The 15463-nt window shown below is 40.0% G+C and overlaps 1 protein-coding gene across 3 annotated transcripts in view; it reads left to right on the top strand.

Annotated features, from left to right (window-relative positions):
- TNRC6B (trinucleotide repeat containing adaptor 6B) overlaps window positions 1-15463 on the top strand; it is a 190894-nt gene that overhangs the window by 118144 nt on the left and 57287 nt on the right. For all 3 annotated transcript variants that reach the window (XM_007453989.1, XM_007453990.1, XM_007453992.1), the window contains one exon: window positions 10223-10244. In XM_007453989.1, the coding sequence (XP_007454051.1) occupies window positions 10223-10244 (22 nt within the window). The remainder of the gene's footprint in view (window positions 1-10222; window positions 10245-15463) is intronic.

Below are 15463 nucleotides of genomic sequence, written 5' to 3'. Positions count from 1 at the left end.
AGACGCGCAGGCTTAGCGGCCATGGCTCGCGAGCCTAGCCGCTCTGTGGCATGTGGGATCTTCCCGGACTGGGGCACGAACCCGTGTCCCCTGCATCAGCAGGCGGACTCTCAACTACTGCGCCACTAGGGAAGCCCCCAGAGGCTTTTTTTTTTATACTTGGTGGATACTGCCACATTCCACGTCACCAAGGTTGTGATGTGCGGGTCCACCAGATATAGGGTATCAGGGGCATTGTACCCACATGCACTGACCTTCCTACAGGAGTTATGGGACAGTGAACCTCAGTGAAGGCTTTCTTCCTTCTTTTCTTCCGCCCTCCCTCCCTCCCTCCCTTCTTTCCTTCCATTTATGGCTGCCTTGGGTCTTCGTTGCTGCGGGTGAGCTTTCTCTGGTTGCAGCAAGTGGAGGCTGCTCTTTGTTGTGGTGCGTGGGCTTCTCATTGCGGTGGCTTCTCTTATTGTGGAGCACGGGCTCTAGGTGTGCAGGCTTCAATAGTTGTGGCACGCGGGCTCATTAGTTGTGGCTCATGGGCTCTAGAGCACAGGCTCAGTAGTTGTGGTGCACGGGCTTGCTCAGTGGCATGTGGGATCTTCCCGAACCAGGGCTCAGACCTGTGTCCCCTGCACTGGCAGGCAGATTCTCAACCACTGCGCCACCAGGGAAGCCCCAAGGCTTTCTTCCTTTAGGGCATTCACATTTCGTCTACTAAATTGGTACAAAAATTGGATTTTGCAGTCTGTGGGAATACATGGTTATAAGCTGGCCACTGGGGAACTTGAACAAAGGCTGGTTACAAGATGCCGAATAGAGTGATTGTTTTAGGCAATGTACAGTTCATCCTCATTCTTCACATACATAACAATGTTTTTTAACCTGAAACGTCAATACTAGAAGTGATTAATAAAATGTGCATCTGTAAACCTTCGTTGTGGATCCTACTAAGAAAAATGATTTAAAATAAAAGATGGTGTGGATTTATTTGAGAGTGAATTGGGACTATTTATGCAGAGAATTTCATATATACAGCTGGACAGTCTCCTCCGTGTATTTGCATCTGCATTAAGAACTGGTTTAAAAGTTATGGCAAAGAGGAAAATCACCATAAATGAAATTTCAAATGGTTAATTATGAACAATAAAAATTTACTCATTTTTGTTCCTAAATGTTCTAGATTGGCTGACAGAGGATCTAGGCTTAACACATGGCCTTTGATATTGTTTTATCATACTGAACCATTGTGTAATTTCAGAGTTAGATTCTGATTTAGCACTTTTAAGGAGCGAGCACAAAGCTCACCATGTGACTGTCTTAGTGGTTTCTGACCTCACTGTAGAGACAGCACCTCAACTAGGAGGCATAAAATGTGCTATAATGCAAAGAATGGTAGAGAATGTGCCAGAGGTTCTATAATGGGGTCATTCATTCAGTCAGTCAGCAACGTGCTATAATGCAAAGAATGGTAGAGAATGTGCCAGAGGTTCTATAATGGGGTCATTCATTCAGTCAGTCAGCAACGTGCTATAATGCAAAGAATGGTAGAGAATGTGCCAGAGGTTCTATAATGGGGTCATTCATTCAGTCAGTCAGCAAACATTTGTGGTGCCTCTTCTTAGTGCTTCCACATCTTTCTCTCAGCCTACCCCATTGCTTTACAATCATCTCTTTCTGTCTACCCCATTAGACTGGCTCTTAAGTTTCTCAAGACTTTATTCATATTTGTATTTTCAGTAACTAGGACAGTGCCCAGTGCAAAAGTGTTACTCAAAAAATGTTTGTTTGGGCTTCCCTGGTGGCACAGTGGTTGAGAGTCCGCCTGCCGATGCAGGGGACACGGGTTCGTGCCCCGGTCCGGGAAGATCCCACATGCCACGGAGAGGCTGGGCCCGTGAGCCATGGCCGCTGAGCCTGCATTCCAGAGCCTGTGCTCCACAACGGAAGAGGCCACAACAGTGAGAGGCCCATGTACCGCAAAAAAAAAAAAAAAAAAAATGTTTGTTTAATAAGTGAATGGGATGGCGGAGTCAAGAAGGCATACTAGGAGGACGTGGAATTCACATCTCCTCACAACTAGGGCACCTACCAGGCACCAGTGGGGTACCACAGACACCTAAGGGGACGGGAGGAACCCCCAGCAGCACGCTTGCGGGATCTTGGTTCCCAGGCTGGAGGTCGGGCCTGAGCTCCTGTGGTGGGAGCTCGGAGTCCAAACCACTGGACTAACAGAGAACCTCAGACCCCAGGGAATATCAGTTGGAGTGAGGCCTCCCAGAGGTCCTCATCTCAGCACCAAGATGCAGCACTATCCCACTGCCTGCCAACTCCAGTGCTGGACCTCTCAGGCCAAACAACCAGTAAGACAGGAATACAGCACCACCCATCCAAAAAAAAAAAAAAATGAAATGACAAAAAAATGTTACAGACGAACGAGAAAGGTAAAAAGCTACAAGACCAAATGTAGACGAAATAGGCAACCTACCTGAAAAAGAATTCAGAGTAATGATAGTAAAGATGATCCAAAATCTCAGAAACAGAATGGAGAAAATACAAGAAACATTTAACAAGGATCAAGAAGAACTAAAGAGCAAACCAACAGTGATGAACAACACAATTACTGAAATTAAAAATACTCTAGAAGGAATCAATAACAGGATAACTGAGGCAGAAGAATGGATAAGTGAGCTGGAAGATAAAATGGTGGAAATAACTGCCAGGGAGCAGATTAAAGAAAAAAGAATTAAAAGAATTGAGGACAGTCTCAGAGACCTCTGGGACAATATTAAATGCACCAACATTCGAATTATAGGGGTCCCAGAAAAAGAAGAGAAAAAGAAAGGGTCTGAGAAAATATTTGAAGAGATTATAGTCGAAAACTTCCCTAAGATGGGAAAGGAAATAGTCAATCAAGTCCAGGAAGCACAGAGAGTACCATCCAGGGTAAACCCAAAGAGAAACACGCCAAGACACATATTAATCAAAGTATCAAAAACTAAATAAAAGAAAAAATATTAAAAGTAGCAAAGAAGAAGCAACAAATAACATATAAGGGAATCCCCATAAGGTTAACAGCTGATTTTTCAGCAGAAACCCTGCAAGCCAGAGGGAGTGGCAGGACATATTTAAAGTGAGGGAAGGGAAAAACCTACAACCAAGATTACCCAGCAAGGATCTCATTCAGATTCGATGGAGAAATTAAAACCTTTACAGATAAGCAAAAGTTAAGAGAATTCAGCACCACCAAACCAGCTCTACAACAAATGCTACAGGAACTTCTCTAGGCCGGAAACACAGGAGAAGGAAAAGACCTACAATAACAAACCCAAAACAATTAAGAAAATGGTAATAGGAACATACATATCGATAATTACCTTAAATGTAAATGGATTAGATGCTCCAACCAAAAGACATAGACTGGCTGAATGGTTACAGAAACAAGCCCCGTATATATGCTGTCTACAAGAGACCCACTTCAGACCTAGGGAAACATACAGACTGAAAGTGAGGGGATGGAAAAAGATATTCCATGCAAATGGAAATCAAAAGAAAGCTGGAGTAGCAATTCTCATATCAGACAAAATAGACTTTAAAATAAAGACTATTACAAGAGACAAAGGAAACTACATAATGATCAAGGGATCAATCCAAGAAGAAGATATAACAATTGTAAATATTTATGTTCCCAACATAGGAGCACCTCAATACATAAGGCAAATGCTAACAGCCATAAAAGGGGAAATTGACAGTAACACAGTCATAGTAAGGGACTTCTAACACCTCACTTTCACCAATGGACAGATCATCCAAAATGAAAATAAATAAGGAAACACAAGCTTTAAATGATACATTAAAAAAGATGGACTTAATTGGTATTTATAGGACATTCCACCCAAAAACAACAAAATACACTTTCTTCTCAAGTGCTCCTGGAACATTCTCCAGGATAGATCATATCTTGGGTCACAAATCAAGCCTTGGTAAATTTAAGAAAATTGAAATCGTATCAAGTATCTTTTCTGACCACACGCTATGAGACTAGATATCAATTACAGGAAAAAAATCTGTAAAAAAAATACAAACACATAAAGGCTAAACAGTACACTGCTAAATAACCAAGAGATCACTGAAGAAATCAAAGAGGAAATCAAAAAATACCTAGAAACACATGACAGTGAAAACACTAAAACCAAAACCTACGGGATGCAACAAAAGCAGTTCTAAAAGGGAAGTTTATAGCAATACAATCCTACCTCAAGAAACAAACATCTCAAACAACCTAACCTTACACCTAAAGCAACTAGAGAAAGAAGAACAAAAAAACTCCAAAGTTAGCAGAAGGAAAGAAATCATAAAGATCAGACTAGAAATAAGTGAAAAAGAAATGAAGGAAACAATAGCAAAGATCAATAAAACTAAAAGCTGGTTCTTTGAGAAGATAAACAAAATGGATAAACCATTAGCCAGACTCATCAAGAAAAAAAGGGAGAGGACTCAAATCAGTAGGATTAGAAATGAAAAAGGAGAAGCAACAACTGGCACTGCAGAAATGCAAAGGGTCATGAGAGATTACTACAAGCAATTCTATGACAATAAAATGGACAACCTGGAAGAAATGGATAAATCTTAGAAAAGCACAGCCTTCTGAGACTGAACCAGGAAGAAACAGAAAATATAAACAGACCACTCACAAGCACTGAAATTGAAACTGTAATTAAAAATCTTCCAACAGGCAAAAGCCCAGGACCAGATAACTTCACAGGCAAGTTCTATCAGACATTTAGAGAAGAGCTAACACCGATCCTTCTCAAACTCTTCCAAAATATAGCAGAGGGAGGAACACTCCCAAACTCATTCTACGAGGCCACCATCACCCTGATACCAAAACCAGACAAAGATGTCACAAAGAAAGAGAACTACAGACCAATATCTCTGATGAACATAGATGCAAAAATCCTCAACAAAATACTAGCAGACAGAATCCAACAACACAGTAAAAGGATCATACACCATGATCAAGTGGGATTTATCCCAGGGATGCAAGGATTCTTCAATATACGCAAATCAGTCAATGTGATACACCATATTAACAAATTGAAGGATAAAAACCATATGATCATCTCAATAGATGCAGAAAAAGCTTTTGACAAAATTCAACATCCATTTCTGATAAAAAGTCTCCAGAAAGTAGGCATAGAGGGAACTTACGTCAACAGAATAAAGGCCACATATGAGAAACCCACAGGCAGCATCGTTCTCAATGGTGAAAAACTGAAACCATTTCCTCTTAAGATCAGGAACAGGACAAGGTGGCCCACTCTCACCACTGTTATTCAACATAGTTTTGGAAGTTTTAGCCACAGCAGTCAGAAGAAAAAGAAAGAAAAGGAATCCAAATCGGAAAAGAAGAAGTAAAGCTGTCACTGTCTGCAGATGACATGATCCTATACACAGAGAATCCTAAAGATGCTACCAGGAAACTACTAGAGCTAAGCAATGAATTTGGTAGAGTAGCAGGATACAAAATTAATGCACAGAAATCTCTTGCATTCCTATACACTAATGATGAAAAATCTGAAAGAGAAATTAAGGAAACACTCCCATTTACCATTGCAACAAAAAGAAGAAAATACCTAGGAATAAACCTATCTAAGGAGACAAAAGATTGTATGCAGAAAACTGTAAGACACTGATGAAAGAAATTAAAGATGATACAGACAGTTGGAGAGATATACTATGTTCTTGGATTGGAAGAATCAACATTGTGAAAATGACTATACTACCCAAAGTAATCTGCAGATTCAATGCAATCCCTATCAAACTATCAGTGGCATTTTTCACAGAGCTAGAACAAAAAATTGCACAATTTGTATGGAAACACAAAAGACCGCGAATAGCCAAAACAATCTTGAGAAAGAAAAACGGAGCTGGAGGAATCAGGCTCCCTGACTTCAGACTATACTACACAGCTACAGTAATCAAGAAAGTATGATACTGGCACAGAAACAGAAATGTAGATCAATGGAACAGGACAGAAATCCCAGAGATAAACCCACATGCCTGTAGTCACCTTATCTTTGATAAAGGAGGCAAGAACATACAATGTAGAGTGCTTCCCTGGTGGCGCAGTGGTTGAGAGTCCGCCTGCCGATGCAGGGGACGCGGGTTTGTGCCCCGGTCCGGGAAGATCCCACATGCCGCGGAGCGGCTGAGCCTGTGAGCCATGGCCACTGAGCCTGCGCGTCCAGAGTCTGTGCTCCACAATGGGAGAGGCCACAACAGTGAGAGGCCCGCGTACCGCAAAAAAAAGAAAAAGAAAAAAAAAGAATATACAATGTAGAAAAGACAGCCTCTTCAATAAGTGGTGTTGGGAAAACTGGACAGCTACATGTAAAAGAATGAAATTAGAACACTCGCTAACACCATACACAAAAATAAACTCAAAATGGATTCAAGACCTAAATATAAGGCCAAACAGTATAAGACTCTTAGAGGAAAACATAGGCAGAACACTCTGTGACATATATCACAGCAAGATCCTTTTTGGCCCACCTCCTAGAGAAATGGAAATAAAAACAAAAATAAACAAATGGGACCTAATGAAACTTAAAAAGCTTTTGCCCAGCAAAGGAAACCATAAGCAAGACGAAAAGGCAACCCTCAGAATCGGAGAAAATATTTGCAAATGAAGCAACCGACAAAGGATTAATCTCCAAAATATATAAGCAGCTCATGCAGCTCAATATTAAAAAAACAAACAACGCAAAGCAAAAATGGGCAGAAGACCTAAATGGACATTTCTCCAAAGAAGATATACAGATTGCCAACAAACACATGAAAAGATGCTCAACATCACTAATCGTTAGAGAAACGCAAATCAAAACGACAATGAGCTATCACCTCACATCAGTCAGAATGGCTATCATCAAACAATCTACAAAGAATAAATGCTGGAGAGGTTGTGAAGAAAAGGGAACCCTCTTGCACTGTTGGTGGGAATGTAAGTTGGTACAGCCACTTTGGAGAACAGTATGGAGGTTCCTTAAAAATAAAACTACCATATGACCAAGCAATCCCACTACTGGGCATATACCCTGAGAAAACCATAATTCAAAAAGAATCATGTACCACAGTGTTCATTGCAGCACTGTTTACAGTAGCCAGGACATGGACGCAACCTAGGTGTTCCACCGACAGATGAATAAAGAATATGTGGCACATATATACAATAGAATATTACTCAGCCATAAAAAGAAACGAAATTGAGTTATTTGTAGTGAGGTGGCTGTTCCTAGAGTCTGTCATACAGAGTGCAGTAAGAAAGAGAAAAACAAATACCATATGCTAACACATATTATATGGAATCTTAAAAAAAAAAAGGTTCTGAAAAACTTAGAGGCAGGGCACGTAGAAAGACACAGACGTAGAGAATGGACTTGAGGACATGGGGAGGGGGAAGGTAAACTGGGACGAAGTGAGAGAATAGCATTGACACATACACAGTACCAAATGTAAAATAGATAGCTAGTGAGAAGCAGCTGCATGGCACAGGGAGATCAGCTTCGTGCTTTGCGACCACCTAGAGGGGTGGGATAAGGAGGGTGGGAGGGAGATGCAAGAGGGAGGGGATATGGGGATATACGTATGCATATAGCTGATTCACTTTTTTATACAGCAGAAACTAGCACAACATTGTAAAGCATTTATACTCTGATAAAGATATTTAAAGAAAAAAAGAAGTGAATGGTCGGGACTTCCCTGGTGGCACAGTGGTTAAGAATCCGCCTGCCAGTGCAGGGGACATGGGTTCGATCCCTGGTCTGGGAAGATCCGACATGCTGTGGAGCAAGTAAGCCCATGCGCCACAACTACTGAGCCTGCGCTCTGGAGCCTGTGTACCTAGAGCCTGTGCTCCACAATAAGAGAAGCCACTGCAGTGAGAAGCCCGTGCACCGCAATGAAGAGTAGCCCCGACTCGCAGCAACGAAGACCCAACACAGCCATAAATACACACACACATACATACATACATACATACATACACACATAAATAAATAAATGTATTTTAAAAAATAAGTGAATGGTCAAGAATGGATGCTGGCAACATAATTTTCCTGAAGAGCTGACTTTTATTTAGCTAAATTAAGTTACTTCTAAATAGAAATTAAGCACGAGCTTCTTTTCCATTATGCTCAGTGGTTATGGTGGTTTGCTCTTTCTAGAACCATCCCTGAGTAAACTGTTAGATTTCACGCATGAGAGAGGTTTCAGAGAAGGATTTCACTCACATTCGTTAGTCTGCTGCTGCTAAAGAATCATTGTTTAGCGTTGGCAGAACACATGTTTTGATCATCCAGCTTTTCACCGTGTGGGGGCAGCTCTTTTAACAGAACCCACATTATAAGACACATTTGACATTAGTTGGGTTTGTTGCTTACAGCTAGGGAAGGCATTCACTTCCTGTATAACTGATCTTCCACATGGCATTGTGAGAAGTATTTACAGTGGTAGAAATCTTCAGTTGCCTTAAGGAATTGGTATGTGGATACAAATCAGTTCATTCTTCGATATGTGGGCTTATAGAAAAATTATACAGTAGAATTGAGCTCTGTAACAGTTAGTACTGGGAGACATTCATTTTAAGAGGCTGCCTACCACAGAATCAGTACAGCAGAATTAGCTTGTCTTAATGCAAGAATGTAAGAAACACTCCAGGAGGTCATCCAAGTGGATTGTTTTAACTCAGTGGTGTGCTGGAATCCCTTTTGAAGGAGCTGGTTAGCCACAGGATAGACCTTCCAAAGATGACCATGTTTTCGTGAACACCCAAAGCAGTAACTTAGTATGATTGCCAGCCACAAATAATTAAACCTCTTCTATACGAATATTTTTGTTACAGAAGTCGGAGAACTAATATAAAAATATTTTTTGGAAGATTAACAATTGGTTAAAGGGGGTCAAAATAACCCATGATCTCAATAATGTGATTTAACCCCTATTGGAATTCTGGTGCATTTCCTTTGGAATATTTTTCTTATTCATGAACTTTTGTGGTTTTGCTTAAATATTATAGGGCATGTATAATTAGATGCTCTCCTTTATTTTCCCCTCTTAATAGCGGAAGCAGTTTTCCGTGTGGCTCCTAGTCATCATTTCCAAACTCTCCAAAAACCCATTATTTTTTTTTTTTAATTTTATTTATTTATTTATGGTTGTGTTGGGTCTTCGTTTCTCCAGTTGTGGCAAGTGGGGGCCACTCCTCATCGCGGTGCGCGGGCCTCTCACTATCTCGGCCTCTCTTGTTGCGGAGCACAGGCTCCAGACGCGCAGGCTCAGTAATTATGGCTCACGGGGCTAGTTGCTCCGCGGCATGTGGGATCCTCCCAGACCAGGGCTCGAACCCGTGTCCCCTGCATTGGCAGGTGGACTCTCAACCACTGCGCCACCAGGGAAGCCCCAAAACCCATTATTATATTCAGCATATCCAACCTTTTAAGTTAGTCACTTCCAGAAATGTATTAGTTACTATATAAAGAAATACTTTCAACAAAGCAGTCTGTATTTGTTCAAAATTTATATGTTTCAATCTTATTGAATATTTCTGTTTCACATTATTTTCTATAAACTTTGGTGATAATTGCAGTTATTAAGCATTGGTGTAGGATATCTGATTTAATCCTTACAGCATCCTTTTCTGCAAAGGAGATACTGTTATTACCTTCATTCAAAAGGTAAATTAAAAACTGAGATCGCGTAGCCAGGAAGTGGCATAGCTTGGTTTTGAATCCAGCTTTCCTACCGTGATCTCTAATGCCTCTGAGTATGGCCCCTTAAACTTTGCTTTCTAGATTTGAAGTCAAGTGTTTGAGTCCATACTCACAGGTAAATCTTTTTGTCTCTGTGGTTAATTTTGTTTCTGGGCCTCATCCATTTGCTTTTCTCTAGTCATTGCAGTCTGAATGGGAAATAGTGCAAGGACCTCATTTAACGAGAGCAGAACGCTTTTTTGTCTTAATTTTTAGTATCTTTCATAAGGATGGTCGTGTAAGTTATAGCTGGACATATGGCCATTGTCTTTAGAAGGATGTCTGAACTGACTTTTTCTGAATTTTAGGTATGCCTATGTATCTGACACCTTGAATTACTAATATCACAATTAAAGTAGTCTTAGAATACAATACAGAATTAGAAAGCAAGTCTCATTTACTTACGTCTCTTTATTTTGCAGGTCACGGAACAAAAAACCAAAGGTAAGATTTTATTTTCTTCCTTTTTAGATTTATGCTCTTTTGTGTTTAGATTTTACACTTTGCTGACTCAGCCTCCAATCCACTTGATTCGTGACAGTGGGTGTAGAGTAATTAAGTTTGGCTGTTTGCAGTCACTGAAGAGCAGTAATGACAAATTAAAAGTACTTAGTGTTTCTAGTTGGCCTTACATTTTTTGGGAGGGAAGAGAGATTAGACAGTGTAATACCTTGTTTTGAAAGTAAAGAGGTCATAATTTTGAGCTGAACCTTTTCAAAATTTTTCTTAGAACAATAATAGCAAAAGCAACACACTGGTCCCTGCTTTACAGGTGGGAACTGCAGAAGGTTGTTAACCACCTTGATCCATGATAGGCATTGAGTCTGAAAATGAGTGTTATATTTAGGATGCTCACGCTATCTTCTGAACTAGAGCCTGGAATATGCTTTTAAAAATAATGCACTTTAACTCTTAACAAAATTGTGATGTGTTGTAAACAGAAGCAGATGTCCCTGAGGTCCTTCTCGACCTCTAACGGTCTGTGTGTATTCAGTTCTTTCTCTTTTGTTCATTTTGATTATGCAGTCTTGCATAATCAGTGGTCATACTTTTGGTCAGTTTTCCTTAAGAATGGGAGACTTAATTCCTTGAGACCAGCGTTGTAACTCCTAACCTCACCCACTTAAATATGTTGTTCTCTGCTAGCATATGCAGTAGAATCATTTGCATAGACTTGTCAAAACACGCAAGCCCAGTCTACTCCCAAACCTTCATGGTCCCAGGCCACAGCCCTAGCAGATCGATGTATTTAGGGAAGCTCTGCAGGTGACCACAGTATATGTCCCAAGTTGAGGACCACTGCCCTGGATGAAGGGAATCAGATGTGATTATGATAACATGGGGGAAGATAAGGGTCATGGAGAGGCCAAGGCTTGATGGGAGGTTCTCTAATGACTGGTTTCTAAATTGTTTTGTTTCGTTTTATTGGACCACCAGGCCAAAGTATGTCACACAGCAATGGAAGACTAATAAAGATGGTACTAGTTTCTTAGGAAACTTAGTCCTGGAAAACTAAAAAATTCTCAGATGAGTAGACATTACTGTCATATATTTCTAATCAAAAAGCATTTCCAAGAGAATATAGTCTGGAACTTTGTAGTGATTTATAAAATAAACTGAGAGAAACTACTACTAGCTGTAATTATTTTAATTAGTTAGAGAGAACAGTGTTCTCCCCTTGTACTTCCAGCCAGTTTCTAACCCAGAGGTAGGCATTATTTTGGAAGTATCTCTATAAATTACTTGTTTGAAATGTAAATTATACTTTACCATAGAAATAGAATTATTGATAGTAGAACAGTGTCCATATTTTCTAAACCAGTATACTGTCTAGGAAAGGATTTTGGCATATAAGTATATTTATAGGACTTTTTGATGATTTATGAGGACAACAGATGAGAAAATTGGCATTTTCCTAAAAAATCCAGACTCTGTGGTTGCTGGAACACAGTGGTTGGGTTCCTGGGCCTGGCCACAGTTCTTAATACTTGTGACTCCAAGGACCAGTTGAGCTGTTGAAATAAGCTGCTCTGTACGTTAAGTGGTATTTCTATTGGAAAATTGAAAATCCGTTAGTTTTATTTCTTTTTTTTTATTTGTACCAGGTCTCTTCTCAGAATCACATTCCTCTTTTCTCTGCCAAAGCCTTAAAAATTAAACTTTTTTTTTTACTTACTACCAAAGTTTCCTTCCATTTAGGGTTTTTCTCATACCTACCATAAAATGGAATACAGTTTCACAGTTTCCATACCCCCCTATCGCCACCACCCTCCCACTCAAAAATTAAAATGATCCTGAAGTGAGCTGAGAGCCTGTTTTGGGCCTCATAAGGGATTTAATTGTTAGAACTGGGGAATAAAAATTATCCCTGAGGCCTGTTAGACCATAAGTAGGAGGAGGCCCTGACCTTTCTACCCTTTTTATCCCATTTTACAGCCACATCTTCATCTTTGTTCCCAAGAGCCTGCCTAAATCCCATTTTTCTTCCCTCAGCTGATGTTTCTGGGTCCTATTCCCCTTCCCCGAGATGGTGCCTGCCTCAGGCAGCCTCCCCTTAACTCTGAATCCACCTCTCTTTCCCCAGCAGACCCTAATAAAAAAAAAAAAAGACTGTGTTGGTGCCAAGTCTCTGGTTGTACAGAGGACTGAAGTAAGGTTTGTCCATATTTCAGAGAAAAAGTAAATTCAGCATATTTTCTTTATTTTCCATCATTTAAAAAAAGTGAGAATTTTGGAGAAAACAGGACAGGGCTTTCAAGTGGAGGTTAGGTGAAGACATGGGCCAGAGCCGGGCCTGCTATTCAAGTAGCAAATAACCAAAAGGCACCTAAGGTAGAAGCTGATCTCCTCTTTTGGTGGACATTGGTCTTGGAAAAGTTTGTGGGATTGATGTAATAGACCAGATTTAACAGGGGTGAAGGGTATGATTAGGATTGAAGAAATAGACTACGTAATGCAAGAGTTTGGACATAACCATTTAGCGTTGTTAAAAAGATGTTAGATCTTAGGGTGACGGTTGGCTTAATGGAAGTTATCAGTATGAAATTTGTAGAAACTAACATGACCTGAAGCTACATTACTGGAAATACAGTATCTAGGCAGGGATTTACAGTTCCTATAATGGGCACCACTCTATGCAAAGGAACAGAGATCAACCTCTATGGACCATGAGGAGTTTGGGCCAGAGTGGTCAAGGAATTTGAACCTGTGTCTCCTCTGGGAGGGTTAAATACTGGAAGGGGGTGGGGAGTGTTTAACTCCCAAGGAATGCTTCCCACATGGGGAAGCTCTGGTAACTATCTTCAAAGATTTGAAGGGCTCTGGTGCCTGACACTTAGCAGTTCCTTGGTAAATGTCTGTTGGTGAGTCAAAGCAACAGGGAAAAGCTTCCAGCTCAATATAAATTAAAATTTTTAGATATTGCTGTCCAAAGCAGTAATTCATAACCTTTACCCAGTTTGGACACAGCAGAGAAACAGCACTTTCCCGTCAGCATACCTGAGGCGATGGACCACTGTTGTACAGTGGCCACAACTCTGGCTTTTGAGTCCATTCCAGAAGTCATATTACGGTGGGTGCATATGGTGCTGCGTGCACTGAATAACCTTGGGTCTACTCTGATTGATTAATATTTGAGGTAGGCTTTCTCCCCCCGAGGTCCAACTAGTGCCCATTAGAATGACAGCAAAATCACTAGTGATTTAATGAGGAGAGATGCTTCCAGGGAGACAATCTGGACAAAGGCCAGTGTGCATTGAGTATGGGGAGTGAGTGGAAGGTAAAGAAATGGAGACAGTGCTTAGAGGTTACTGAACAGTGTTGAGTGTGTGTCAGCCACTCTGTGTGTCATCAATCTTTGAGATTTTTTTATTGCATTGTAACTCATTATTATTCACCAAGAAAATTTTCAGTCTAAAATAATGTCTTCTCTAGAGCTTGTTTGTATTTTAACTACTACTTTTAAAACATTTCTAGAAGGGTTTTTTGTTTGTTTGTTTTTGTTTATTTGTTTCTTTTTGATGTTTGGTACCATCAAGGTATTTAAAGAATAAAAATTAATTAAAAAAACAAAACAAAAAGGTGTTTAAAGAAAATAGTTTGTATTGGTCCTACCCGTATCCTAATTTTCTTAAAGAATACTTTTATCTGAAAAAGAATCTTATTGAAGTTTTTCAGAAATAGAGGCAATTAGAAGTTCAGACTGTAAGATGAGAATGGTATTAAATAATGGCAGCAGGGAAGGGGAAAAGATCCAATCATTAGAGTAAGTAAATGGCTTTTGGTGGTAAATGAATGGAAATTAGAAAACAGGATACCCAGCATTTTTCACGTCTTTATTTCCCTGATGCAGAGATCATGTTTAAGCCACAGACTTTCTCTCTGGAAAATAAGAAACTGTGCCCTTATTTTGAGCAGCTCATCTTTAGAAATATTTGCACCACAAGCTATTAAAATCACTAAGGTTCAGAAGAGAAGAGAGAGGGCCCAAGAAGTAATTCAGACTTAATCATAATTTCCCTCTCCTCTGTTACTGCCTGACTTTCTGGAGCATATGATGTGGCACACGCACTGATTCTGATGTCTCTAGTTGGACTTCCGGAAGCAGGTCGGATTGGGCATCCTGCCCAACAGCTGCATTGCTCTCCAGTTAGTGCCTAGAGTTGTGACTGGCTTTTAAATTTTTAAAATTCTTGAATTTACAGAAAGATGTAATTAAAAAAAAAAAAACACAACAGTAAGAATTCATTCAAGTCCTGAAACAGTTTGCTCGTAACATGTATCACAGGCAGGCTTTTTCTGACTGTGTCCTAGAGTTTTGAATGGCTAATCTCCCAGAATAGAGCACCATGTTGCAAGGAGAGTGGTCAAGCGGTGGTCCTGTTTTATAATGACTTCATCGTTTATGATCCATTCTACCTCTGATGTGATGGTGGGAAAATGCCTTGAGGAGCTTTTGCAGGGAATCTTGCACAATACACAGTACCCACCAGATTTCTTTGGTTATGCTATGAATGTTGTAAAGTTAGTCGAACTGATGTTCAGATCTCAGCTCTGTAGACTCTCCTTACCATGTCTTACTCTATTTTAGATAAATGAGGGAAGGCATGTAACAAACCTGGTTACCTTAAAGTGGAGATTCTAGCCCTCTTATAGAAGGGTAGCCTTGCAGAAGCTAAAAACTAGTTGGGAAGAATCCCGCCAGCCTTTGTCAGCCTCTTGTTTATTCTCATAATAAGAGGAAAGGGGATTGGGAATGCCATGTGCTACGGAATCCTCCAGGCACAGATAGAAAATGAATCATTAAATAATTCATCTTTATTCATTCATTATCAGTTATTTATCCACTGGCTGTTATAAGTCATGCAAAGCATACTATATTAATAATATTAGATAATGACCAATTTATTTTCTTAAGAAATATGTTTATTTACTTATTTATTCATTCATTCATTCATTTATCCTCTGACCTCCCTTGCTTACTAGGAGGCCCAGAACTGCCTCATGATTGACTAAGGTTAGACCCAAGCATTGCTTTGCAGTTAGTTCAGGCTCCTACTCTTTTTTTTCCTGTTACTTACAGTACTCACCAATGTCCAGTATAGATTGGGTGGGCCCCCTGATTTCTTTTTTTTTTTTTTTTTTTTTTTTTCGTTTTTCGGGCC

This window comes from Lipotes vexillifer, unplaced genomic scaffold (assembly GCF_000442215.2).
Source record: "Lipotes vexillifer unplaced genomic scaffold, Lipotes_vexillifer_v1.1 scaffold382, whole genome shotgun sequence".
NCBI classification, from domain to species: domain Eukaryota; kingdom Metazoa; phylum Chordata; class Mammalia; order Artiodactyla; family Lipotidae; genus Lipotes; species Lipotes vexillifer.
The sequence above is the reverse complement of the archived record's forward strand: the minus strand, read 5'-3'. Positions and strand labels throughout refer to the sequence as shown.